A 26462-nucleotide genomic window follows, 5' to 3' on the forward strand; every position below is an offset into this window, starting at 1 on the left:
CTAGAAAGTGTCTGGCTGGATGGTGTGCCACCTGGCAGATTCCACATGCCCCCGACTGGACATCTCCTTCCAATGTGCCTGTCCCGTCTCTGAAGCATTTGCACCAATGACCACACGGCCAAGGGCACCACTTCGGGTATAAATACGACCCTAGAAATTAAAAAGAAGGTTGCATTGAGTAAACCTGTGCCAGATCCAGTTTTCTGCCCCTTCAAAAGAGAATTGAGGCTTGTGCATATCAAAGTTGGAATGGATCACGCCAAACACTCTCCAATCGGGAAGAGAACCCAATGGTTCTCAATGGCTATGCCTACACACAGGCTTTACTGGAGAGCAAGCATAAGAGTCTCAACAGGTACAGCTCGAGGCCTTCTGTGACCAGCAGGCACCCCAGGAACTGGTTTGTGTAGTTGATAAGAAAGGCAAAATTATATTTCAAAAAGTTTAATTATAATTTGGATTTTTTTTTTAATGATATGTTGCTAAAGTGGAAGAATTTCTGGAAAATGTGTGGGGGTAGGAAAGGGTGGTTGGTTGAAAGGACAGATGACAACCTGTTCTTAAACAAAAGAGAAAATAGAAACACACTGGATCCTCAACCTGAACAAACATTCCCCCAGGCCCTGGATGTGAACACCAAAACCACTTCTTCATTCTTGGCATATGGGCATCACTGCCTAGGCCAACATTTATTGCCCATCCCATTGCCCTTGAGGGCATTTAAGAGTCAACACATTGGTGTGGGTCTGGAGTCACATGTAGGCCAGACCAGGTAAGGACAGCAGTGAACCAAATGGGTTTTTAACAACGTTTGACAAGGGTTTAATGGTCATCATTAGACTTTTAATTCCAGGTTTTTATAAGATTCAAATTCTACCATCTTTAAATTCAAATTCCAGGTTTTTATTTAATTAATTCCAGGTTTTTAATGGTTTCAAATTCTACCATCTTTAAATTCAATTCAAATTCTACCATCATCATTAGACTTTTAATTACAGGTTTTTATTAGATTCAAATTCTACCATCTGCTGTGGGTGGGATTCGAACCCAGATCCCCACAGCATTACACTGGGTCTCTGGGTTATCAATTTAGCAACGATACCACTACGCCACAGCCTCCCCTTAAATTAAAATCCAATGTCTGGAAGATCATAAACGATGCACTTTCCTAATTTCCAATATGCATCATATTGCACAAGGTTCCTCTAGGAGGAGCACAAATTTGAAAAAAAATTGCTATGCTTGGATATTTACCCCTGCTCCAGACAAAGAACAAATTCTTTTCAGCTGTTTATATCAGTTGAAGCTGGCAGTAATATTCCATTGAGAATAATCTGATACCCAATGGACTGATGTTTCTGCAGCAAGTTGGTTGTAAAATGTAGAGCTGTAACACCAAGAGGCTTCTTTATTTATTTACAGAGTTGTTGGATTAACTGCCTGCTTCTAGCAAGGCTACAATACACTCCCCCAGGCTAGAAAAACTCCACCACCTTATGAGATTCCCCACTCTCGGTGTTGATTGGCTGTTCTGATCACGTGACCCCCTACTCAGTAAGGCTGGCCTGAAAGCAACAATCACCACATAACTATATCAAACCACAAGGTCATATCTGCCATGAATCAAGCTCTTGGCCGCATCAAATTCCTAATTAAAAACCCTCATCCTTAATTCAACAATTATGGTATGATTCTATTGCATTATTTAAACTCATTATCCTGCCATCCAGGACCTTTTCTCATCAGATAACAATGTTATTCTACCTTCTGAATATTGCTGAAAAGAGAGACAATGTGCCAAAGCTTTTTGTCTTGTGCTCATCAAGAATGCCAAGCAAAATGTCTACTGTTAGATGTGATTCCCTGATTGGCCAGCACTTGATGAACAATTCTGAGTGCGCTAATAGCTACACTAACAACCACTTTCAGATAATCAGTTGAGCTCGTAATGTGGGCTCATTTATACCTGCTAGAAGCGACAGACATTCATACACAGGGTCACATTCTCCGCAAACAAAAGCAACAGGTTCAAGCCTTGCATCTTTTTTCAATTACCTGTGAGCTTGGGGAGCCTATAGTTCCCCATGGCCTAGCCTCAGCCAATCAGAGTTGAGCTGCCAGTCAATCAGCACCCTTTTCTCCTATAGTATAAATTGTTGTGATTGTTTGAAATTTGGCATTCTTGTGTTTGTCCTGAGAAGTCAAAGACAAAAAGCTTCGGCCACATGTCTAACTTTTCAGCAAGATTCCAGTTCTGTGCTGCCAAGTCTCAGAATTTTGTTCCTGACCCTTGCCCTAGCCACTTTTCATAATATCATAATATTCAGATGGGGAAAGAGAGAGAGATGATTGCATTGTTCCACTAATGTGCACAAGATGGGTCAATTTGGCTACATAGTTTCACAATATCAAGCTTACCATCTATCCTTTACAGCTGCTTCTTGAGCAAGTCAATTGCCCTAGCCTATCCTTCGCCAGTGTTCAACCTTGGCTAAATAAGGCCTAATATTGGGCATTAGGTTGTTGAAAGCGATGAGTTAGACAAACTGTGAGCTTGCCACCGCCCTTACCTGCATGACTATAAACTCCAGAGAGAGCTGCAGACTCTCAATGTTTCCCGGAGGAACATCAAACAGAAATGGTGCATTCCACACCGGGTTGTAGCCACTTGAAGTTTTGGTTTCCTTGGTTGAGAGAACTTTACCACCTTGGTGCAGGTTTATGATGACATAATGATCTATAAAGAAAGATAGGGAGATGAACAATGGCGACGCCTTAAGGAATCAGTGGGTTAAGCCCTCCCACAATGGGCAGGACTAGTTCATTTGCTGCCTTGTTTGGTACCCAGGCACTCTCATCTGCAGCCATGCCGATGATGTCAGTTAGGTAGCACGGAGGCTGCAACAATTATCCTTAGCATCTCGCATCTCTTGCTGTGGGTCACCAATGCCTGAGAACAGAATGGCTGAATACTTAAGGACAAACAGACCTTGGGCAAAGGCAGCAGTTGAAAACCTGAACTGGCCAAACCTTGCTGCTTCTGTAAAGCCCACTGCATGTTTAACTTGCATTTGTAGTCTGTCCAGTTTACGTGCCACCAAATTGCAAAATTCATTGTTTCACTATAAATGTGAATCCGTTCTAATAAGCTATACATCGGTGGATTATTGAAGTGCACTTGGAGAAAATGTTCCTCGGCTCTATGTTAAATAGAGCAACTTGAACAGAAAATAGAACCATGGGCAAACTGTTTAGATTAGCTGATGGAAGTGCGTACTTGTGAATAGACCTGACCACTGCTGTGACACCCACTGTTTGCTTGAGTACTGGTCGCTCTGATGAGGTACCAGAGGACCTTGCGATTGTCCCTGAGTGAGGAGTCAACACCTTCAGGTGGAGAGGACGAAAAATCAGCAGAGATTTAAAAATAAACACTCTGCAATTTGGACTTTTTGCACACAATGGCCCCTTACTCTTCCCCAGTTTCCTTCACTCCATGATTAGTGGCTGTGCCTTCAGCTGTCTCAGCCCTAAACTCTGGAATTCCCTTTTTCAAACCTCTCCTCCTTCTATAGCTCCCCCTTTAAGACATAACTCTTTTGACCAAGCTTTTGATTACCTGTCCTCATATCGCCTTGTATAGCTGGATGTCAGATTTTGCTTTTGTTAAGGGTCTTGGGACGTTTTACTACATTACAGGCTCTGTACCGATTTTCCCACCAGGGAGAAGGGAGAGTGTGAACTTCAGACCATTTTATTTAATTTGCCGAGAGGTGTATGAGTTTTTTTGTGACACATACTCCAAAGTCAGGGAAGGGAAAATCCTTCCTAGGCTGACGTACCTCCGAAAGGCCTGTTTCTCGGCCAGTCTGCTGGAGGTCTCAGTGCTGTCACTGCCTTTCCTGTCTGTCATTACCATGCGAAGTGTAGATAGAGGGAGAGAGACACATACACACAACTGGGAAATGCTCTTTCTAGCCAGAGACCTAAAGTGGACTTCAACAGGGGGACTTTTAAGGACGCATTTTGATGTAGAAACTGGTCTGACTGCTTGAACTAACTCGACAAAGGGACTGACTCCCTGTGCTGGAATGGTTAAACTCAAGGCCCACCTGATATTATGAAGATATTACACTAGACTGGTGAGCTACAGACCTCACCATCCCCAGGCAGCTCTTGGGTCCCAGGCAGCTCACTGGCAAAGCAACTTGAATTTTGCAGCATCAAATATTTGCTCCTTGCAGTTTTATTTTTAAAGCTATATTTCTATATCTGAGCCCACAGCATATTGTATTAGTTTCTACTTCCATGTATAAGAGGTCAGGGAGATTGGCACACCCCATGCACATGTCTGACATGAGGAATCCTTTATATGGGCTGTAAGAGTCCACCCCATGGTTCATACCGCCGCAACACCTCACCTGGTGAGCCTGGCATGCGGGTCAGCTTGCCCAGAGTCTCGGCCTTTCGAACCATGACCTTGATTCGGTTAGCCAAGGTCTGATATTGGAGCAGGATGAAGAGCTGGCCCAACAACTTAGGCTGGGCTGTGCTGATTGTAGGACCCACCACGTCTTGGGAGCTGAGACACTGAAAAATAATGCAAAACAGCTTAGTTATAGGAACACTAAAGCAACTTAAAGCACAGAAGGAGGCCATTCAGCCCATCACACCTGTGCTGGCTCCTTGGAAGATCCATTGTGCTTTGAGCCACATCCCTGGTTTTCATCCAGTAGGTTCCTTATCATCGTAACTCCCTCAAAAAATTATTTATGGGATCAACTTCTATTTTTTTTGGGTAGAAGTTTCCAAATCCTGACAACTGAGTAAAAATAGTTTGCCTCATTTCCCTTGCAGACCTTTTGCCAATGATTTTAATTCTCCCACCTTGAATTATTGACCCGCTTGCCAGAGGGAATATTGTTTTTCTACTTTCTCTCTCATAACCTCTCATCATCCTGAAAACTTCAATTAGGTCACTTCTTAACTTTCTCGATTCCAAAGCACATAAGATAATAGGAGGTTAAGGGATAGTATTAGATTATAGAAGGGATGTATAATGTTGCAAAGAATAGTCTGAGGATTGGGAATATTTTAGAAACCAGCGAATGGTCACCAAAAGACTGATAAAAATGGAAAAAATAGACTATGAGAGTAAACTGGCTAGTAATATAAAAACTGATTGTAAGAGCTTCTACAAGTATATACAAAGGAAGAGAGTAGCTAAAGTAACCTTTGGTCCCTAGAGGCAGAGATGGGAGAAAATAACTTGGACAGTGAGGATATGGCAGAGATGTTGAACAAATACTTTGCGTCTGTCTTCACTATAGAAGTGACTTACATACCAGAAATAGAGGGTAATCGAGGCACTAATAGGAGTGAGGAAATTAAGGTGCTTAATATCAGCAGAGAAAAAGTATTGGAGAAACTCAGGGGACTAAAATCCAACAAATCCCAGGAACTGTTGACTTACATCCTAGAGTGCAGAGATGATGAATGTGCTGGCTACGATTTTCCAAAATTCCCCAGATTCTGGGATGGTTCTAGTAGATTGAAAGTTAGCAAATGTAACAAGGAATAAGGGAGAGAGAAAACTGGGAACTACAGGTCAGATAGCCTGATGTTAGTCATCAGGAAGGTGCTGGAATCTAATATTAATGAAATCTTAACAATGCACTTGGAAAAGCAGAGTATGTTTAGAACAAGTCAACATGGTTTTACAAAACGGAAGTCATGTTTGACAAATTTATTAGAGTTTTTTGAGGATGTAATGAGTAAGATAGATAAAGGGGAACCAGTAGATGCAGTATACTTGAATTTTTAAAATGCTTTTGATAATGTGTCACACAATAGGTTAATACATAAGAGTTGGGGGTGATATACTAGCATAGATAGAGGATTGGCTAATGAACAGGAAGCAGAATCTATATTAATGACTTAATGAAGAGGCAAAGAGTAATGTATCTAAGTTTGCTGATGATACAAAGCTAGTGGGAAGGTAAACCATGGGGAAGACACAGAGGCTGCAAAGAGATATAGTCAAGTGAAGTCAGTGGGCAACAAGGTGGCAGATGGAGTATAATTTGGGGAAGTATGAGGTTATTCACTTTGATCATAAGAATAGAAAAGCAGGATATTTTCTGAAAGGGCGAGATTTGTAAATATTAATGTTCAGAGACACTTGTGTGCACTCATGCAAGGAACACAAAAAAGTTAGTATGCAGATATAGCAAGCAGTTAGGAAAGCAAATGGCATGTTGGCCTTTATTGCAAGGGGACTGGAGAACAGGAATAAAGAAGTCTTGTTACAATTGTACAAAACTTTGGTGAAACCACACTTGAAATACTGTGTGCAATTTTGATAGCAACATTTAAAGAAGGACCTGTTTGCATTGGAGGCGGTGCAACACAGGTTCACTAAATTGGACCCTGGGATGAAAGGATTGTACTATGATGAAAGGCTGAGTAAATTGAGTCTATATTCTGTGGGGTTTAGAAGAATGAGAGGTGATCTCACTGAAACATTCAAGAGTAAGAGGGTAGTTACTGAGACATTGTTTTCTCCTGGCCGGGGAATCTAGACACAGCCTCAGGATAAGGGATTGATTATTTAGGACTGACGTACGCTCAAAGGGTTGAATCTTTGGAATTCTCTACCCCAGAGAGCTGTGGAAGTGCCATCATTGAATATGTTTAAGGCCGAGATAGATGGACTTTTGGTCTCTCAGGGAATTGAGGGATATGGGGAGCGAAGGCAGGAAAGTGGAGTTGAAGCCCAAGATCAGCCATGCTCATACTGAATGGTGGAGCTGTATAGTCTTCCCCTGTTTCTATAATGTCCTTATGTTCCAACCTTTCCTCATAACTGAAGTCCCTATTCCCTTGTAATATCCTGCTAAACCACCTCTTTATCCTTTCTAAGGCTTTTACATCTGTCTGGAAGTAGTATCCTTTACAGAATCATTGAACTGATAACACAGTACAGAAGTATTGTGATTGCAATGTGCTCTCTTTACAGGTTGCACTGCAGCAACTTGCCAAGGCTTTTCCGACTGCACTTTGCAAAGCTGGGCTCTCCACCAGCTTGGAAGACAAAGACAGCGGGCACATGAGGACCTGTTCTGGTTCAGGCAATAAACGCCAATGCCAATCTCACGTGAATTAAGTTGGTTCAGTCTCAGTCAAGAACCCGGAAGGTCTGAACCCAAAACATGAATAAAACCTTGTCTAATTTAGTATTCGTGTTCAATCTCATAGTGGCCAGAGAGTGACAGGTGTGGGAAATGGAAAACCCTGGTAGTGATGCAGCACTCGTTGGAGTGGGGTACAGGAAACTTGACTCTTTTCTGAAGCGCGCCGTCACCCATGCCGGGAGTATATCAGACTCACACTGAGTGCCAGAAAACAAGTGTTGCATTGTCCCTCGCTTTGATAAGTCCAATATTAACATAGATAAATGGCCATTCAAATGCAATGAGGCAGAATTGGAACATAACCAGAGTTCGAGTCAAGTGCGTCATAAATGAGAATTTTTGTTTCTTTTTATCAACTTACTGCTGTCTGGCATGACTCAGGTCGATTGATAAAAGATAGTGTGCACGCTTTCTAAAGTTAAACAGGCACTGGCTATTAATTCATGTTATGTTTACAATTATGAAATATTTACACAAACTGATGTGCACATGGGCAAGCTACTGATCCAGTTCCCGGCGGTGGACTGACACCTAATAAAGGAAAACAGTGGGCTTAAATTATTGTAAAATGGCCACATCCGCGCGAACAAGGGTCTCAGTGACAAACACACAGAAGAAATTACATCTGCTGCAAAAAATTTGTGCTGAACTCCACTGGCCCAACTTGTGTTCAAATCCCTGCATGGTCTCAACCCTTCACTATCTCTGCAACCTCCTCCAGCCATAGAATCATCCTGGATCTCTGCACCCCTCCAAATCTAGTCTCCTGTGCACCCACTGTTTACATCACTCTATCACTAGTGGCCGTGCCTTCAGCTTCTTGGGCCCTGAGCTCTGGATTCCCTCACAATTAACTTTACATGCAGGGAGCTGAATCAGGCGACTAGCAGACATGCTTTGACTTAATTGGCCGGCATTAGGTTAGTGACGATAAATGAAAGCTGCATAATGTGTGGGTATTAACGCTGAAGCACATTTTAGGCACCCAAGTTTAGTGCTCAACAGTCAGATGCGATGCAAAGTAAATATTGCATGAGTAGACATTATTATCTGCCCTATTGTCACACTTGCTATACCCACCATAACAAGATTACCAGATAAATATTTGGAATGGCCAGGTTATCTTATGAGGAAAGGCTGGATAGGCTAGGCTTGTATCTGCTGGAGATTAGAAGAGTAAGGAGGCTGAAGGCATGGCCGCCAATGATGGAGTGATGTAAACAGTGGGTGCACATAAAACTAGATTTGGAGGGATGCAGAGATCCAGGATGATTCTATGGCTGGAGATAGTGAAGTGGTGAGACCATGCATGGAATTGAAACATGTAAGATCCTGAGGGGACTTGACAGGGTGGATGTGGAGATGATATTTCCTCTTGTGGGAGGATCTAGTACACAGGAGTCACTGTTTCAACATAAGGGGTCACCCATTTAGAATAGAGATGAGGAAAATATTTTTCTCTCAGAGGGTGGTGAGACTTTGGAATTCTCCTCCTCAAAAGCTGGTTGAGGCAGAGCCCTTGAATATCTTTAAGGCTGAGGTAGGTAGACTCTTGATAAGCAAGAGGGTGAAAGGTTATCAGGGTTAGGGAGGAATATGAGGTTAAAATCAGATCAGCCACAATCTTATTGAATGGCGGAGCAGGCTCGAGGGATCAAGTGCCTACTCTTGCCCCTAACTCGTATGTTCATAAGTTCACAGCATTTTGTCAGTTAATTTCACTGAAGTCAGACCTCAAAGAGTGGAGTCAAAATGGATTACTCACTGCAGCAATCCATTCAGAACCAACTCTCTGAATTTGTAGGTTTTCAATGTTATTATATTCGCTGTGCCTCAAAACATTGTAACACCTCAATAACGATTGTTGTTATGCAGCAACCCATTCCACAACAGCAACATCCTATGGGATGAATGACCAGTTATTCTGCTTTGTTGATTCAACATTAGCCTGGGATCTTTAAAATCCACCTGACCAGGCAAGTGAAGTCTTTAGTTCAGCATCGACCTCCATATATCCGGCCATGAGTTTGACCACATCAACTTGGTCCTCAGAGAGCTCAATAATAAGTAGAATGCATGGCTTATCTGTTGCTGTGGGTTTTAATTATATTGGGCATTGTCCTCCTGTCTGATAGTGCACTCTGGTCTGGGAAGCAAAGGAACGACCATGTAATTGGGTATGGAGAGAATATTAATTCCCCTCTCCTGATCATATATTGTCTAAGCACAGGTTTGGAGGACGATACTATTGACTGCTCTGTGTGAGCTCAGTTGTTACTTTCTAACTGTACATTAACATAGAAATTGTGCGAATTGTAGATGAATACCTCCATTTGCCTTAACAGAGACATGAACCCATTTAAATTAAATGTATTAACACCTTTTTTAAAATTATAGACAAAGGAATATCATAACAAACATATCAAGAACAAATTTACCTAAATCACCAATAATCATTTCTGGGTTAAATTCCTGCCCGGTATTATAGTCGGATATCAATGGATTTAATGATGCATCTCTTAGAGGTGCAGAAATTGAATATTGCTGCAAAGAGAGACATGTTGCGAAAGCTTTTTGTTCTGCACTCTTCAGGACAAACACAACAATGCAAAATTTCAAATGATCATGACAATTCACACTATAGGAGGAAAGGGTGCTGAGTACACTGAGTGTTGTGATCATTTGAAATTTGGAATTCGTGCATTTGTACTGATGAGTGCAAAAACAAAAAGGATTTAGTGATATTTGTTTTTGCTTCTTTTCTTGTGGGAACTTTTGGTCAGTGGGGAGAGATATTTATTATGTAGAGAAGCATATTAATGGTAAAAGCAAAAAACTGCGGATGCTGGAAATCCAAAACAAAAATAAAAATACCTGGAAATGCTCAGCATCTGCGGAGAGGAACACTGTTCTTCCCAACATGTTAATGGTATCCAGCTTTAGGGTGGTACCATATAAAGGAGAACAGTCTTTTCATCCCTGGGATCTTGAATGGGACATTCCATTCTGCTGGGGCAAAACTGTGCATCAGATAATGTTTGTTGTTAAGAAGAATTCTTTGCTGTTCAAGGTGAGGGATCTTAGTCCCAAAGAATGGAACACGCATCTCCTTAACTTCCTCAGTGTCAATGTTACAAGGGAACGGTCCCTCTATTTAACTTTATCACACTGTAGTCACAGTAACAAAACATCAAAATTACTTCATTGGCTTTCAAGTCGTAAAAGGCACTATACAAATGCAAGTACTTGTGTTTTGAGCAAGTCTGAAATCTATGATCAATCTTATGTTTTAATCATAAATACTCCAGCTGTGGCTGCCTTACACATGATCCTGATTTGGAAATATATTGCCGTTCCTTCACTGTCACTGGGTCAAAAACCCAAAAATCCCTCCCTAACAGCACTGTGGGTGTACCTACACCACATGGGCTGCAGCAGTTCAAGAAGGGAGCTCACCACCACCTTCTCAAGGGCAGTTGGGGATGGGCAATAAATGCTGGCCCAGCCAACAATGCTCATAACCCAAGAGTGGCACTTTCAGTCACCTTGAACCCAGACAGAGCTCCTGCTCCAAGGCGCTGGTCCAGCAAACATGGAAAACAAAAGAGGCAAGGAACTTATCTCGGAACACCTGCCAGCAGCCTCCTGGTGCCACAGTATCAGCTCCGCCTCAGTCCTAATCTCCTACTCACTCCCCCGACCATCCAGTCCCTCTCAACCCCTTGCCTGGACCCTTTCCTCAGGATCTCAGGACTGTATCTCAGCTCTGACCCTTCACTTAACCCATTCCCTGCAAAATTCCCTGAGAAATTTACCAAAAGCCAGTAAACCTGAAGCAGATTTCTAAAATTGTACTTGGGGTTTTGTCACTTAATTACAAACTCGTTTGATTTGATTGATTTCCAAGGATTAGCTATTCGCTGCTTATCAAAAAATTGCTTGCAATGAGTACTGGTAAATAAGGTTTTCTTTCATGGAAGGTGAGCATCGCTGGTAAGGCCAACACTTGTTGTCCACCCCTAATTGCCCTTGAATGGAATGGCTGGCCAGGCCATTTCTGGGGGCTGTTAAGAGTCAGTCACATTGCTGTGGGTCTGGAGTCACATGTAGGCCAGACCAGGTAAGGATGGCAGTTTTCCCTCTCTAAAAGACATTGGTCAAGCAGATGGGCTTTTATGACAGCCAATGATCGTTGTCATGGTCACCATTACTGAGACTAGCTTTCAATTCCAGATTTACTAACTGAATTCAAATTCCATCAGTTGCTGTGGTGGAATTTGAAATGTCCCTAAATCATTATCCTGGGTCTCTGGATTACCAGCCCAGTGACATTACCACTATGTCAGCATCTCGAATGTACTATTATTTTGCTTTGTTAAATTTAAAGTCTGTGTTAAAATAGGTTTCCAAACTTATTGATATTAATTCACAAGTTGTTTATAACTCCTAGCTCTTAATATTGGACATGTCGGCTGTGGTTCCACAGCTCGTGACTCTGAGTCAAAAGGTTGTGGCTTGAAATCCCACTTCAGAGATTTGAACACAAAAATCCAGACTGACACTCAAATGGGGGAAAGAGAGATTGAAGGAGATGTTGTCCTATGGATGAGGTGTTTAATAAAGGCTCTATTTGCTCTCTCAAGTGGATGTAAAAGATGGCACTATTTCAGCAAAGGGCAGGGGAGTTCCCCCTGGTGTCCTGGCCAACACATATCCCTCGATCAACATCACTAAAAAACATTATGTAGTCATTATCACAAAGCTGTCTGCTGGGGCTTGCTGTGCGCAAATTGGCTTCCATGTTTCCTACATTACAACAGTGAGATGCACTTCCAAAGTACTTTGGGATGTCCTGACGTTGTGAAGAGCACCTTATACATGCAAGGCTTTAATTATAATGTACACATTATGTTATTAGCAGAATTGAGTCTATCGGAAATGAAATAATTGTAAAATGGACTTAAGATTGGATGGTTAATTTAGGGTTCATCACCGAAACTCAGGTCTGAATCCAATACAGTGTAATGAACAAAAAGCTTTGTCTCTCCCTCTTATTCTCTCACCACGATTCTCTCCCTCCTATCATTCATTCTCACCCTATCCTGTTGTTTAAAAGTAGAATTTATTTTTATATTCACTCTTGGGCTATGAGCATTGTTGGCTGGGCCAGCATTTATTGCCCATCCCTAATTGCCCTTGAGAAGGTGGTGGTGAGCTGCCTTCTTGAACCGCTGCAGCCCATGTGGTGTAGGTACACCCACAGTGCTGTTAGGGAGGGATTTTTGGGTTTTTGACCCAGTGACAGTGAAGGTACGGCGATATAATTCCAAATCAGGATCATGTGTAAGGCAGCCACAGCTGGAGTATTTATGATTAAAACATAAAATTGATCATAGACTTCAGTCTTGCTCAAAACACAAGTACTTGCATTTGTATAGTGCCTTTTACGACTTGAAAGCATTTATAGCCAATGAAGTAATTTTGATATTTTGTTACTGTGACTACAGTGTGATAAAGTTAAATAGAGGGACCGTTCCTTTGTAACATTGACACTGAGGAAGTTAAGGAGATGCGTGTTCCATTCCTTGGGACTAAGATCCCTCACCTTAAACAGCAAAGAATTCTTCTTAACAACAAACATTATCTGATGCACAGTTTTGCCCCAGCAGAATGGAATGTCCCATTCAAGATCCCAGGGATGAAAAGACTGTTCTCCTTTATATGGTACCACCCTAAAGCTGGATACCATTAATATGCTTCTGTACATAATAAATATCTCTCCCCACTGACCAAAAGTTCCCACAAGAAAAGAAGCAAAAACGAATATCACTAAATCCTTTTTGTTTTTGCACTCATCAGGACAAATGCAAGAATTCCAAATGATCACAACACTCAGTGTACTCAGCACCCTTTCCTCCTATAGTGTGAATTGTCATGATCATTTGAAATTTTGCATGCTTGTGTTTGTCCTGAAGAGTGCAGAACAAAAAGCTTTCGCAACATGTCTCTCTTTGCAGCAATATTCAATTTCTGCACCTCTAAGAGATGCATCATTAAATCGATTGATATTTGACTATATTACCGGGCAGGAATTTAACCCAGAAATGATTATTGGTGATTTAGGTAAATTTGTTCTTGATATGTTTGTTATGATATTCCTTTGTCTATAATTTTAAAAAAGGTGTTAATACATTTAATTTAAATGGGTTCATGTCTCTGTTAAGGCAAATGGAGGCATTCATCTACAATTCGCACAATTTCTATGTTAATGTACAGTTAGAAAGTAACAACTGAGCTCACACAGAGCAGTCAATAGTATCGTCCTCCAAACCTGTGCTTAGACAATATATGATCAGGAGAGGGGAATTAACATTCTCTCCATACCCAATTACATGGTTGTTCCTTTGTTTCCCAGACCAGAATGCACTATCAGACAGGAGGACAATGCCCAATATAATTAAAACCCACAGCAACAGATAAGCCATGCATTCTACTTATTATTGAGCTCTCTGAGGACCAAGTTGATGTGGTCAAACTCATGGCCGGATATATGGAGGTCGATGCTGAACTAAGGACTTCACCTGAGATAAAAACAAAAAAACTGCGGATGCTGGAAATCCAAAACAAAAACAGAATTACCTGGAAAAACTCAGCAGGTCTGGCAGCATCGGCGGAGAAGAAAAGAGTTGACGTTTCGAGTCCTCATGACCCTTCGACAGAACTTGCGTTCGAGTCCAAGAAAGAGCTGAAATATAAGCTGGTTTAAGGTGTGTGTGTGGGGGCATGATACTGAACTCTTCTTCCGCCGTCTTCGTCTCCGGGCTCACTTCTTTGGGCAGGAGTCCTCTCCCAGTTCAACGGATCCTTTTACCCATCTCCAATATTCTCCCTCCACCTGGACCCCTCCCTCTGGATTCTTACCTTCTCTCGATCTTTTCATTGAGAACTGTCGGCGCGACATTAGTCGTCTCAATTTCTCTGCTCCTCTCACCCATTCTAACCTGTCTCTCTCTGAACTTACTGCACTCCATTCTCTCAGGTCCAACCCTGACATTGTCATCAAACCCGCTGACAAGGGTGGTGCTGTTGTTGTCTGGCGCACTGACCTCTACCTCGCGGAGGCTGAGCGTCAACTCTCAGACACTTCCTCCTACCTCTTCCTGGACCATGACCCCACCACTGAACATCAAGCCATTGTTTCCAGGACTGTCACTGACCTCATCTCCTCTGGGGATCTCCCTCCCACAGCTTCCAACCTGATAGTCTCCCAACCTCGGACGGCCCGCTTCTATCTCCTACCCAAAATCCACAAACAGAACTGCCCCGGTAGACCGATCGTCTCAGCTTGCTCCTGCCCCACAGAACTCATTTCTCGTTATCTTGACTCCCTTCTCTCTCCCCTTGTCCAGTCCCTTCCCACCTACATCCGTGATTCCTCTGACACCTTACGTCACATCAACAATTTCCAGTTCCCTGGCCCCAACCGCTTACTCTTCACCATGGACGTCCAATCCCTCTACACCTCCATCCCCCACCAGGATGGTCTGAGGGCCCTTAGCTTCTTCCTTGAACAGAGGCCCGAACAATCCCCATCCACCACTACTCTCCTCCGTCTGGCTGAACTTGTTCTCACACTGAACAATTTCTCCTTCAACTCCTCTCACTTCCTCCAAATAAAAGGTGTGGCTATGGGTACCCGCATGGGCCCCAGATATGCCTGTCTCCTTATGGGGTATGTGGAACATTCCTTGTTGCAGTCCTACTCCGGCCCCCTTCCACAACTCTTTCTCCGGTACATCGATGATTACTTCGGTGCCGCTTCATGCTCTCGTCAGGACTTGGAAAAATTTATTAATTTTGCTTCCAATCTCCACCCCTCCATCATTTTCACGTGGTCCATCTCTGACACTTCCCTTCCCTTCCTTGACCTCACTGTCTCAATCTCTGGTGATAGACTGTCCACCAATATCCATTACAAACCCACCGACTCCCACAGCTATCTCGACTACAGCTCCTCACACCCTGCTTCCTGTAAGGACTCCATCCCATTCTCTCAGTTCCTTCGCCTCCGTCGCATCTGTTCCGATGATGCTACATTCAAAAACAGTTCCTCTGACATGTCCTCCTTCTTCCTTAACCGAGGTTTTCCACCCACGGTCGTTGACAGGGCCCTCAACCGTGTCCGGCCCATCTCCCGCGCATCCGCCCTCACGCCTTCTCCTCCCTCCCAGAAACATGATAGGGTCCCCCTTGTCCTCACTTATCACCCCACCAGCCTCCGCATTCAAAGGATCATCCTCCGCCATTTCTGCCAACTCCAGCATGATGCCACCACCAAACACATCTTCCCTTCACCCCCCTTATCGGCATTCCGTAGGGATCGCTCCCTCCGGGACACCCTGGTCCACTCCTCCATCACACCCTACTCCTCAACCCCCTCCTATGGCACCACCCCATGCCCACGCAAAAAATGCAATACCTGCCCATTCACTTCCTCTCTCCTCACCGTCCAAGGACCCAAACACTCCTTTCAAGTGAAGCAGCATTTCACTTGCATTTCCCCCAACTTAGTCTACTGCATCCGTTGCTCCCAATGTGGTCTCCTCTACATTGGAGAGACCAAACGTAAACTGGGCGACCGCTTTGCAGAACACCTGCGGTCTGTCCGCAAGAATGACCCAAACCTCCCTGTCGCTTGCCATTTCAACACTCCACCCTGCTCTCTTGCCCACATGTCTGTCCTTGGCATGCTGCATTGTTCCAGTGAAGCCCAGCGCAAACTGGAGGAACAACACCTCATCTTCTGACTAGGGACTTTACAGCCTTCTGGACTGAATATTGAATTCAACAACTTTAGGTCGTAAGCACCCTCCCCCATCCCCACCCCCTTTCTGTTTCCCCCTTCCCCTTTTTTTTTTATTTTATTTTATTCCAATAAATTATAAAGATTTTCCTTTTCCCACCTATTTCACCTATTTCCATTATATAAAAAAAAACCCACTAGAGCTATACCTTGAGTGCCCTACCATCCATTCTTAATTAGCACATTCGTTTAGATAATATCACCAACTTTAATTTTAACACCTATGTGTTCTATTGTACTATTGTCGTTGACATCTTTTGATGATCTGCTTCTATCACTGCTTGTTTGTCCCTACAACCACACCCCCCCAACACCCCCCCCTCCACCTCTTTGTCTCTCTATCTCTCCGCCCCCCACACACACACCTTAAACCAGCTTATATTTCAACTCTTTCTTGGACTCGAACGCAAGTTCTGTCGAAGGGTCATGAGGACTCGAAACGTCAACTCTTTTCTTCTCCGCCGATGCTGCCAGACCTGCTGAGTTTTTCCAGGTAATTCTGTTTTTGTTAAGGACTTCACCTGCCTGTTCAAGTGGATATTAAAGATCCCAGGCTAATGTTGAATCAACAAAGCAGAATAACTGGTCATTCACCCCATAGGATGTTGCTGTTGTGGAATGGGTTGCTGCATAACAGCAATCGTTATTGAGGTGTTACAATGTTTTGAGGCACAGCGAATATAATAACATTGAAAACCTACAAATTCAGAGAGTCGGTTCTGAATGGATTGCTGCAGTGAGTAATCCATTTTGAATCCACTCTTTGAGGTCTGACTTCAGTGAAATTAACTGACAAAATGCTGTGAACTTATGAACATACGAGTTAGGGGCAAGAGTAGGCACTCGGTCCCTCAAGCCTGCTCCGCCATTCAATAAGATTGTGGCTGATCTGATTTTAACCTCATATTCCTCCCTACCCCTGATAACCTTTCACCCTCTTGCTTATCAAGAGTCTACCTACCTCAGCCTTAAAGATATTCAAGGGCTCTGCCTCAACCAGCTTTTGAGGAGGAGAATTCCAAAGTCTCACCACCCTCTGAGAGAAAAATATTTTCCTCATCTCTATTCTAAATGGGTGACCCCTTATTTTGAAACAGTGACCCCCGTGTACTAGATCCTCCCACAAGAGGAAATATCGTCTCCACCTCCACCCTGTCAAGTCCCTTCAGGATCTTATGTGTTTCAATCAAGTCACCTCTTACTCTTGTAAAACTCCAGCGGATACAAGCCTAGCCTGTCCAGCCTTTCCACATAAGATTACCCGGCCCTTCCAGATATTAGTCTATTAATCTTTTTATGGTGGGTGTAGCATGTGTGACAATAGGGCAGATAATAATCAGTCTACTCATGCAATGTTTACTCTACATCGAATCTGACTGTTGAGCACTAAAATTGGGTGCCTAAATTGTGCTTCAGTGTTAATAACCACACATTATGCAGCTGACATTTATCTTCACTAATCTAATGCCGGCCAATTAAGTCAAAGCATGTCTGCTAGTCGCCTGATTTGGTTCCCAGCATGTAAAGTTAATTGTCACTATGATCCCACTGAGGAGAATCAAACTAAAAGAATATGTCAGTACTTGTTGGTTTGAATGGTCATGCTGTGTTGGCAGAGTGATAAATTTTGAATCTTGCTGAAAAGAGAGACATGTTGCAGGAACTTTTCCTCTTGCACTCATCAAGATAAATGCTAGAATGCCAAATTTCAAATGATCACAACAAGTTATCCTACAGGGGAAAAGGGTGCTGATTGGTTGGCAAGACGACTCTGATTGGTTGGCAAGTCGACTCTGATTTGTTGCCAAGTTAGCTTTCATTGGATGAGGCGTTGCCTTGGAGGACACAATGGGGAAATTATAGGCTCCCCAAGCTCCTGGTAATTCAAAAAAAGACACAACGCTTGAACATATTATTTTGTTTTTTTGCAGGCGGAGAACAGGTCCTTGCTTAATGTGCCAAAAAGACCAACTGCCCAGCATACAATTGGGCAATGCTGTCTATGAATTTCAGCGCTGGTATGATGCCAAGTATGTAGGCTGTACAAACCAATGATTGGTTGATTGAACCAAACAACATGTTCTTTTGACTGTATGTAACAGGCAGTGTACAGACCATACTTAACCAGCCCACACTTGCAAAAGCCAAAACAAAACATCCACCATTAGATGTGATTCAGTGATTGTACAGCACTCACTGAACAATCCTGAGTGCACTAATAGCTACACTAACAACCAATTTCAGATAATCAGCAGAGCTTGTAATGTGTCTCATTTATGCTTGCTAGAAGCAACACACATTCATATGCAGGGACCTGTTCCCTACAAACAAAAGGAATATGTTCAAGCCAAGCTCTTACTTTGAATGGCCAGGAGCCATTCTATATTTCCCTGCTGATTTGTCCATGGCAGCGCCTCAGCCAATTAGAGTTAACTTACTAACCAATCAGCACCCTTTTCTCCTGTAGTATATACTGTTGTGATTGTTTGAAATTTGGCATTCTTGTATTTGTCCTGATGAGTGCAAGACAAAAAGATTTGGCAACACGTCTCTCTTTTCAGCAATATTCAACTTCTGTCATACCAAGCGACTATTGCTAAGTGTTGGCCAGGACTTCGGGAGAACTCCCCTGCAAAATAGTGTGGTGGGACCTTTTGCATCCACCCAAGAGGGCAGATGGGAGCCGTTTTCTAATATTTCATGCTGAAATATTTCACACTTCCAACAGTGCAGCATTCCTTTGGGACAACAAGACAAATTTCAGCCTGGAATTTCAGCTCTGGAGTTGGATGTGAACTAACAACCTTCTGAGTGGAGATGCCAGAGCATTACCTGTTTGAGTCCTGGTTTTTGGGGTTGTGGGTTAGCTAGCAAGGGGACAGGCTCTGAGTGTCCAGCCGGTCAATCTGGCTGTGAACACAGATGGAATAACTGAGCACGCCATCCTTGCTCTCTCACCCAAGCATTTAACTTTCAGCCCGCACAATCAGCTTCTGGTGACTCTTACCTTTTTGAGCTTTGTCTTAGTTGTGGTGAGTTCCCTTGTGTAGGTCAAGGGAACGTCTAGCTTCCAGTCTCCCTGCTCACAGGCAAAGAGGACCTCCCCAACAAAAGTGTCTTTAAAATTGTGGAACTCCTTGACGTAGGCGGCAAAGCGAATTGTGAAGCACCTTATCTCCTCTAACGTGTATCCCGAGAATTGGAAGCTCTCTCTGAACTCCGGATTCAGGCTCTTTCTGCGGACAGTGGTCTGCTGTGGCTCTGTAAACCTGGGGAGCAGGTAGACCCTCACATATGAGCCACAGCTGGCGCCAAATTTCTTGGGCAGGTTGGAGACGCTCAGGACGGCTACCGTTAAGGTGACCTCATAAGCCGAGTAGAACAGCATGAAGTGCAGCACTGGTCTCTGCTTCGACTTGGCACCCACGAGGTCGTCAGGCACGGTCTGGGACAGGGCAGGCTCAGGGCCTAAGGATTTGGAGGCCGGACTTTGAAAGGCGCCTTGTTCAGTGTAGACTGAGCAGTCACCCGAGACGGTACAGCGCCGCTCCAGGATTCTCCTGGTTTTGCTGGCCAGGCTGGCTTTCTGGACAGTGGGAATGAACGGCAGGGATGCTCTGCCATGGGGACCAAGCTTGTGGTGGGAGTCAGGTTCGAAGTCTGGCAGAGCGCACACATCACAGGTTGGGTAGTCCAAGACCAAGCCGTGCACCTCCTCGTACTGCTGCTTGATGGGCGTGCTGGTGTTCCCTGGCAGGGACGAACTGGGGTCCATAATGATGCGCTCTGATGCCTGGTCTTTGCTGCTGGCATAACTCCGCTGTTTTCCTTTCCGCCAACAGATGGCGCAGCCAACAATCAGGCAGAAGCAGAGAAAGGCAAGGCCAGCTCCAAGGAGGACCTGCAGATGCACTGAACCAAAACATAGATGTTAATGCACCACATCCATCACAATAAGCATCATCTCCCTCTACCACAATATACATTCACTCCCTACACCATCTTCAACATCCACCCCACCCACCACCTTTAACATTCGCTCCCTCCACCAGTGATGCACAGTAGCAGCAGTGTGTACCATCTACAAGATGCACTGCATAAACTCACCAAGGGTCCTTCAACAGCACCGTCCAAACATGCAAACCCTACCACCTAGAAGGACAAGGGTAGCAGATGCATAGGAACACCACCACCTGGAAGTTCCCCTCCAAGCCACTCACCATCCTGACTTGGAAATATATCGGCTGCTCCTTCACTGTCGCTGGGTCAAAATCCTGGAACTCCCTCCCTAACAGCACTGTGGGTGTACCTACACCACATGGACTGCAGCAGTTCAAGAAGGCAGCTCACCCCCACCTTCTCAAGGGTAACTAGGGATGGGCAATAAATGCTGGCCCAGCCAGTGAAGCCCACATACCATGAACGAATATTAAACAAAACATAGCACCTTTCAGGACCCCTCATCAATTAGCTGTTTGGGAACGTCAACTGATATTTGTAGGTTGTTAAAAATGACTCCGTTTCAGATATTTGAAAGCAATCTTTCTTCAAAGGAAAATCAGTTCACAAATACTGAAAAAAAGCTACTCACTACTTTTAGCTCACAATTATATTAGCACCTTTAACGTAAAACATCCCAAGGGGCTTCACAGCAGCGTTACCAAACAAAATTTGATACCGAGCCATTATTAGGACCTGGGACCAAAAGCTTGGTCAAAGGAGTAGATTTTAAGGAATGTCTTAAAGGAGGAGCGGGAGTTAGAGAAAGATGGAGAAGTTTAGGGAGGGAATTCCAGAGCCTAGGGCCCAGGCAGATGCACGCACAGTCACCTTTGGTGGATTAATGAAAATCAGGACAGTGCAAAAGGTCAGTTTGGAGCAGTGCAGATTCCTTGGAGAGATGTAGGCCTGAAGGAGATTAGGGATATTGGCACTTGTCTAATTCCGGCCTCTCAAGCACCCCCGATTTTAATCACTCCATCAATGGTATCTTCAGCTGCCTGGGCCCTCAGATCTGGAATTCCCTCCCTAAACCCCTAACTTTCTTTCATCCTTTTAGACACTCCTTAAAGCCTATGCCTCCTTGACCAAGCTTTTCGTCATCTGTAGTCTAATTTTGCTTCAGAATGCTCCTGGGAAGTGCCAGGCAGCAATTAATACATTAAAGATGCTATATAAATGCAAGTTGTTGTAGTTTGCTACTCAGTTCTAAATACTCATGCATTAACAATGAAAATGAAATATCAAAGCTGTTGCTCTCATTCATGACCATTTACCATCCCTTTTTTATTAAGCAGACTGATTGATCTGAACGTTATCATGCAAGGCCATATCAGGGTTTTAATGAAGCCTGATTTCCATTGACGCCATTTGAGTTGAATGAGTGATCTATCTTGGGTGCAATATCCTGAGACAACTCCGGAAATTTCTACAAGTAGCACTATTTCCTAACCGGCCACTGTAAGTCTGCACAAGAAGTCCCAATGCAGCGAAATTGTCGGTTGCTTAGTCGATATGTCTTGCAGTATTCATGGGTTCAGTCTGTAGCCAGAGAAACTTGAAAATGCTTTCACTTGCCAGTGCAACCCTGGAGCCTAAGCCTACAATACCAGCTGAGAAAAGCCTTGGGCCGGGATTTTCCGACCCCTCTCGCTGGCAGGATCCTCCGTCCCTGCCGGAGTCTTTTAGCTGGCTCACTGCAGAGGAACCTGCCACACCAGCACCAGGAAATCCCCGCCTCTACGCTTGCGCTTTAAGGGCTAAGAGCACCTGATCGTCTTAATCCCGTTGAGTATCAGAATCTAATTACTTTGAAACAAAACTGTAGGCTTCATTAGGATTAGAAGATGCCTTTTTAAAATATTCACTTGAACATACAATTGAAGAATCCGTGCTTTCTCTTAAAATGGGGAAACGGTGGTGTAATCACTGGACTGGTAAATCCAGAAACATGGGTTCAAATCTCAACCTGGCAACTGGTGGAATTTAAATTCAATTAACTAAATCCAGTGAAGCTCAACACAAACTGGAGGAACAGCACCTTATCTTCCAACTAGGCACTTTACAGCCTTCCGGACTGAATATTGAATTCAACAACTTTAGATCATGAACTCTCTCCTCCATCCCCACCCCCTTTCCGATCCCCCCCTTTTCCAACAACTCATAATTTTCAAAAAATATATTTTTCTTTACCCACCTATCTTTAAATTTATTTCGATCTATTGTTTTATCTCCACCTTTTAGTCCATTTCGATCCCTTCCCCCCACCCCACCCCTACTAGGGCCATCTGCCACTTGCTTGTCCTGCTTGCTACCCTTAATGTCCCTATTAGCACATTCCTTAGATAATATCACCACTGTCAACACTCACTTGTTCTTTTGTCTATGACATCTTTGGCAATCTCTTTTTTGCCTCCACCTATCACTGGCCCCTCTATCCAGCTCTACCTGTCCCACCCCCCTCAACCAGCTTATATTCCACCTCATTTCTCTATTTCCTTAGTTCTGATGAAGAGTCATATGGATTCGAAATGTCAACTGTGTTCCTCTCTGCAGATGCTGTCGGACCTGCTGAGTTTTTCCAGCTATTTTTGTTTTTGTTTCAGATTTCCAGCATCTGCCGTATTTTGCTTTTAACTAAATCTGGAATTGAAAGCTAGTCCCATTAACAGTGACCATGGAACTATCATTAATTGTCATAAAAACTTATCTGCCTCACTAATGTCCTTTAGGGAAGGAAATCTGCTGTCCTTACCTGGTCTGGCCTAAATGTGACTCCAGACTCGCACAGCAATGTGGCTGACTCTTAATTGCCCTCTGTAATGGCCTAGTAAGCCACTCAGTTCAAGGGCAATTAGGGATGGGCAACAAATGCTGGCCTTGCCAGTGATGCCCACATCCCATGGAAGAATTAAAAAAAACAGATTATGTTTCTGTAGACTGTAGCTCCGTATAACCAGATCCCTGAATGGTAAGGTCGGAGCATCTCAAACAAAAGGATTTCTAAAATTTCTATTGTTACTGATGAGGCCAACTTATGTAAGTATTTTTTTTACATCTCAATAATCAGTTCAAAGTTCCTCAAAACTGAAAGTACTGTGAATGCTGTCTCAATGCTTTTATAGACCTTTGAAGCAGGGTCAAGTTACAGACATTAAAAGGTGAGTTTGATGTGCCTCTATTGGAGGATCACCTGATAGTATGGTGACATTGTGCATATTTGTATGGTAGCTGGTGGAACTACATAATGAGCTATTAATTTATAGAATATCTTCTCAACCAGTGAAGTTATTGGCTGCCTCAGTTAAGCATGTACAGAGTTAATGTAGGACTGATTTTAGTACTGCCCACACAGTGATGTAAGAAGGCACATGACCTAGCCCTAGGGTCAGTGTGGTGTTGAGCAGAGACATTAAAAGACCTAGACATGGAGATAGCTCCTTGCCTGTACTCTTTACTGTATATGTGTATATAGTTACAAGTGGTGAGTAGAAATTTGCCATTAACCTATTGAAGACTATGAAGACTTCTTTAAGAGACACAGTTGTGTAACCAACACCCTCCCAACATATTCAAAAGGAAAATGGATGGATTGCTACTTCAAGGGGGTGTTATGGAGTGAGTGCAAGGCAGTAAGCAAGAAGAAAAAGTTTTTAGATGGTCCTGAGCATGACTACACTCAAGAAATACTTAATTGGCTGTAAAGTGCATTGGGAAATCCTGAGGTTATGAAAGGTGCCATATAATTGCAAGTACTATCTTTGAACAAGGGCTGAAATGACAGGCTGGCTGGGTAGACATGCCTGGGTCCCATATGTTCACATATATTGTATAGTTTTATTTCTTACTTTACAATATGCTTTGCTTTGCATCCAAAGTTTAGAATTATAAAACTATAGAATTTTATAGGTCTGTGGAGGCCATTCAGCCCACCGTACTTCCCCAGTAGTCTTGTACCTTTCTCCATTTTCAATTTTTCCATCTTGATAATGCCTCTGTAAGACTTTTGTTTCTCAGTTGAGGGTGTTAATTTAAACACCACAACACTCAAGAAGCTTGACACAGTCCAGGACAAAGCAGCCCGCTTGATTGGCACCACATCCACAAACATTCACTCCCTCCACCACTCACACACAGCAGCAGCAGTGTGTACCATCTACAAGATGCACTGCATAAACTCACCAAGGCTCCTTAGACAGCACCTTCCAAACCCATGACCACTACCATCTAAGAGGGCAAGGCAGCAGATGGATGGGAACACCACCACCTGGAAGTTCCCCTCCAAGCCACTCACCATCCTGACTTGGAAATATATCACCGCTCCTTCACTGTCGCTGGGTCAAAATCCTGGAACTCCCTCCCTAACAGCACTGTGGGTGTGCCTACACCACATGAGCTGCAGTGGCTTAAGAAGGCAGCTCACCGCCACCTTCTCAAGGGCAACTAGGGATGGGCAATAAATGCTGGCCCAGCCAGTGAAGCCCACATCCCGTGAATGAATAAAATAAATACAACTTGTTGCTGTTGTGTTACAAATATTTACCCACTTCTCTAATAAAAGCTATTATGGATTCTTCTCCTATCACTGTTTTCATGGGTGCTATGAAAAATAACGGCGATTTGGCCATTTCTGAAACCCTCCCCTGATCGCGGGAGGATTTGCGATATAGCTTACACTGCTCATGTCCTGCTTGTAGCTACTCCTACCTGGAGATCCGCTGTCATGGTGTGTCACACTCGCCTGTATTGTACTATCCTCGTACATCCACTGTACCTCGTTTGCCAACCTCTCTTGTGACGCCCGTCATTCAACTACACCTCGGTCGACCCCTCTTTCTGTTGCATCCACTTTGCCCTCTAGATAGGATCTCTGTAGCTTTTCAGTTTTGATCAAATGGCTGAAATACTAACATCGGCTTTTCTGTGTGTCACTTCTCTAGGAGTTATTTTTGCTTTCTCTATTTCAAGCGCCCCTTCATTTTTCCTTATGGTCGGCATGTGGAATTTTATAAACAAACATCTTAGCGTCCACATTTCAAAAGCCTCTATTTCCTCCGACAGATCTTTACTTATTGTTCAGCCAGAAGAAGGAATTGAGATAGCCAGAAGTAATTTTGTGAAGATGAAGGATGTGTGTACAGCAACAAAACTCAAGCTTTGCAACAAGGAAAAAAAAAATTCACAAGATGCTACATTCTATTCACTTTCCTGTCTGCTGCGGAAATTTGCACCTAAAGATAGCTTACTGCAATTTGACAGCCATGGTGTATCTCAGGCAGATTAACTGAGCTAGGAAGTCTGTCATTTAGATGTATTAAAGATCTAATATACACACGATCCAATCTCGATCTCCACAATTTAGACAGAGACATCATCAAATGCGTATTCCAGGCAGTTTACAGCTCCTCAACTTTTCAAGGAAGTTCTAAATAATGGAGGTTTGAACTTTGAAAGCAGGAAAACAGACACATGAATAGATCAAACTTCGCTCATTAAAGCAACATTCACCTTATGTTGGCATTTCCAGTTCACATGTTAAATATCACATATGTAACAATGGGTCCTTCTTCACACCTAGATCCATTAATTGGAGCAAAAGGTCATGAAGCCCAACAAAGACTTTCCCTTTGTGATGGGTCAGGCCCCTCGAACCAACTTTTCACCATACCCCTTTATCCCCCGAAACATGTCTAAGTGAACTTCAACCGTATGAGGATGTCAGCAAGGCCTACACTGCTAGTGTGCCGCCTTCTTCATAAGGGGATGGGGTTGCAGAATCAACACAACAGTGCTGGGGCCCTACCTTCAACCTGTTTGTCATCTTCTAACCTGATTAAATTCCAACTCTGTTGTACCAACTTCCGCTCACCCACTACGTCCTCTCTGGCCCTCAATGTAAAATTCCCATCTCATCCATTCAATTCCCTCATGATCTCACCCTTCCCTATTTCTGTAACCTCCTCCAGATCTACAAACCACCCCCTCTTCAAGGTTTCTTTGGCTCTAGCATTTATCCTACCGTTGGTGGCCATGTCTTTAGCTGCCTAGGCCCCACACTAATGGATTTCCCCCCTAAACATCTCCACAGCCTTTAAGGTTGTCCTTAAATCACCCTCTTTCCCTATAACTTTTGACCAAGCCTCATCTCCTTCTTTGTACTTGGCACACATATTTTTTGGATTATGTTTCTATGAGGCACATCGAGGCATCTTTCTGTGTTAAAGACTTTTAAGTTGCTACAAAAATATTTTTCTTGCATTCACTAACCTAAAAATAAGGAAGACTTACATTTTCATAACATTTTTCCTGACCACTGGATGCTCCATAGCGCTGTGTAGCCAATGAAGTACTTTCGATGTGTAGTCACTGTTGCAATTTAGAAAATGTGGCAGCCAATTTGGGCACAG

At 43.5% G+C, this 26462-nt stretch overlaps 1 protein-coding gene across 1 annotated transcript; it reads right to left on the bottom strand.

Moving 5' to 3' along the window:
• Nucleotides 1-26087, bottom strand: LOC121271967 (synaptotagmin-11-like). The gene is made up of 6 exons (XM_041178227.1): nt 26075-26087; nt 19064-19968; nt 4422-4590; nt 3313-3387; nt 2571-2737; nt 1-150 (listed from the first exon to the last, which is right to left on the bottom strand). The coding sequence occupies exons 1-6, from the start codon at nt 26085-26087 to the stop codon at nt 1-3; spliced, it is 1479 nt and encodes a 492-aa protein (XP_041034161.1).
• Nucleotides 26088-26462: the final 375 nt, after the last annotated feature.

This window comes from Carcharodon carcharias, chromosome 32 (genome assembly GCF_017639515.1).
Source record: "Carcharodon carcharias isolate sCarCar2 chromosome 32, sCarCar2.pri, whole genome shotgun sequence".
NCBI classification, from domain to species: domain Eukaryota; kingdom Metazoa; phylum Chordata; class Chondrichthyes; order Lamniformes; family Lamnidae; genus Carcharodon; species Carcharodon carcharias.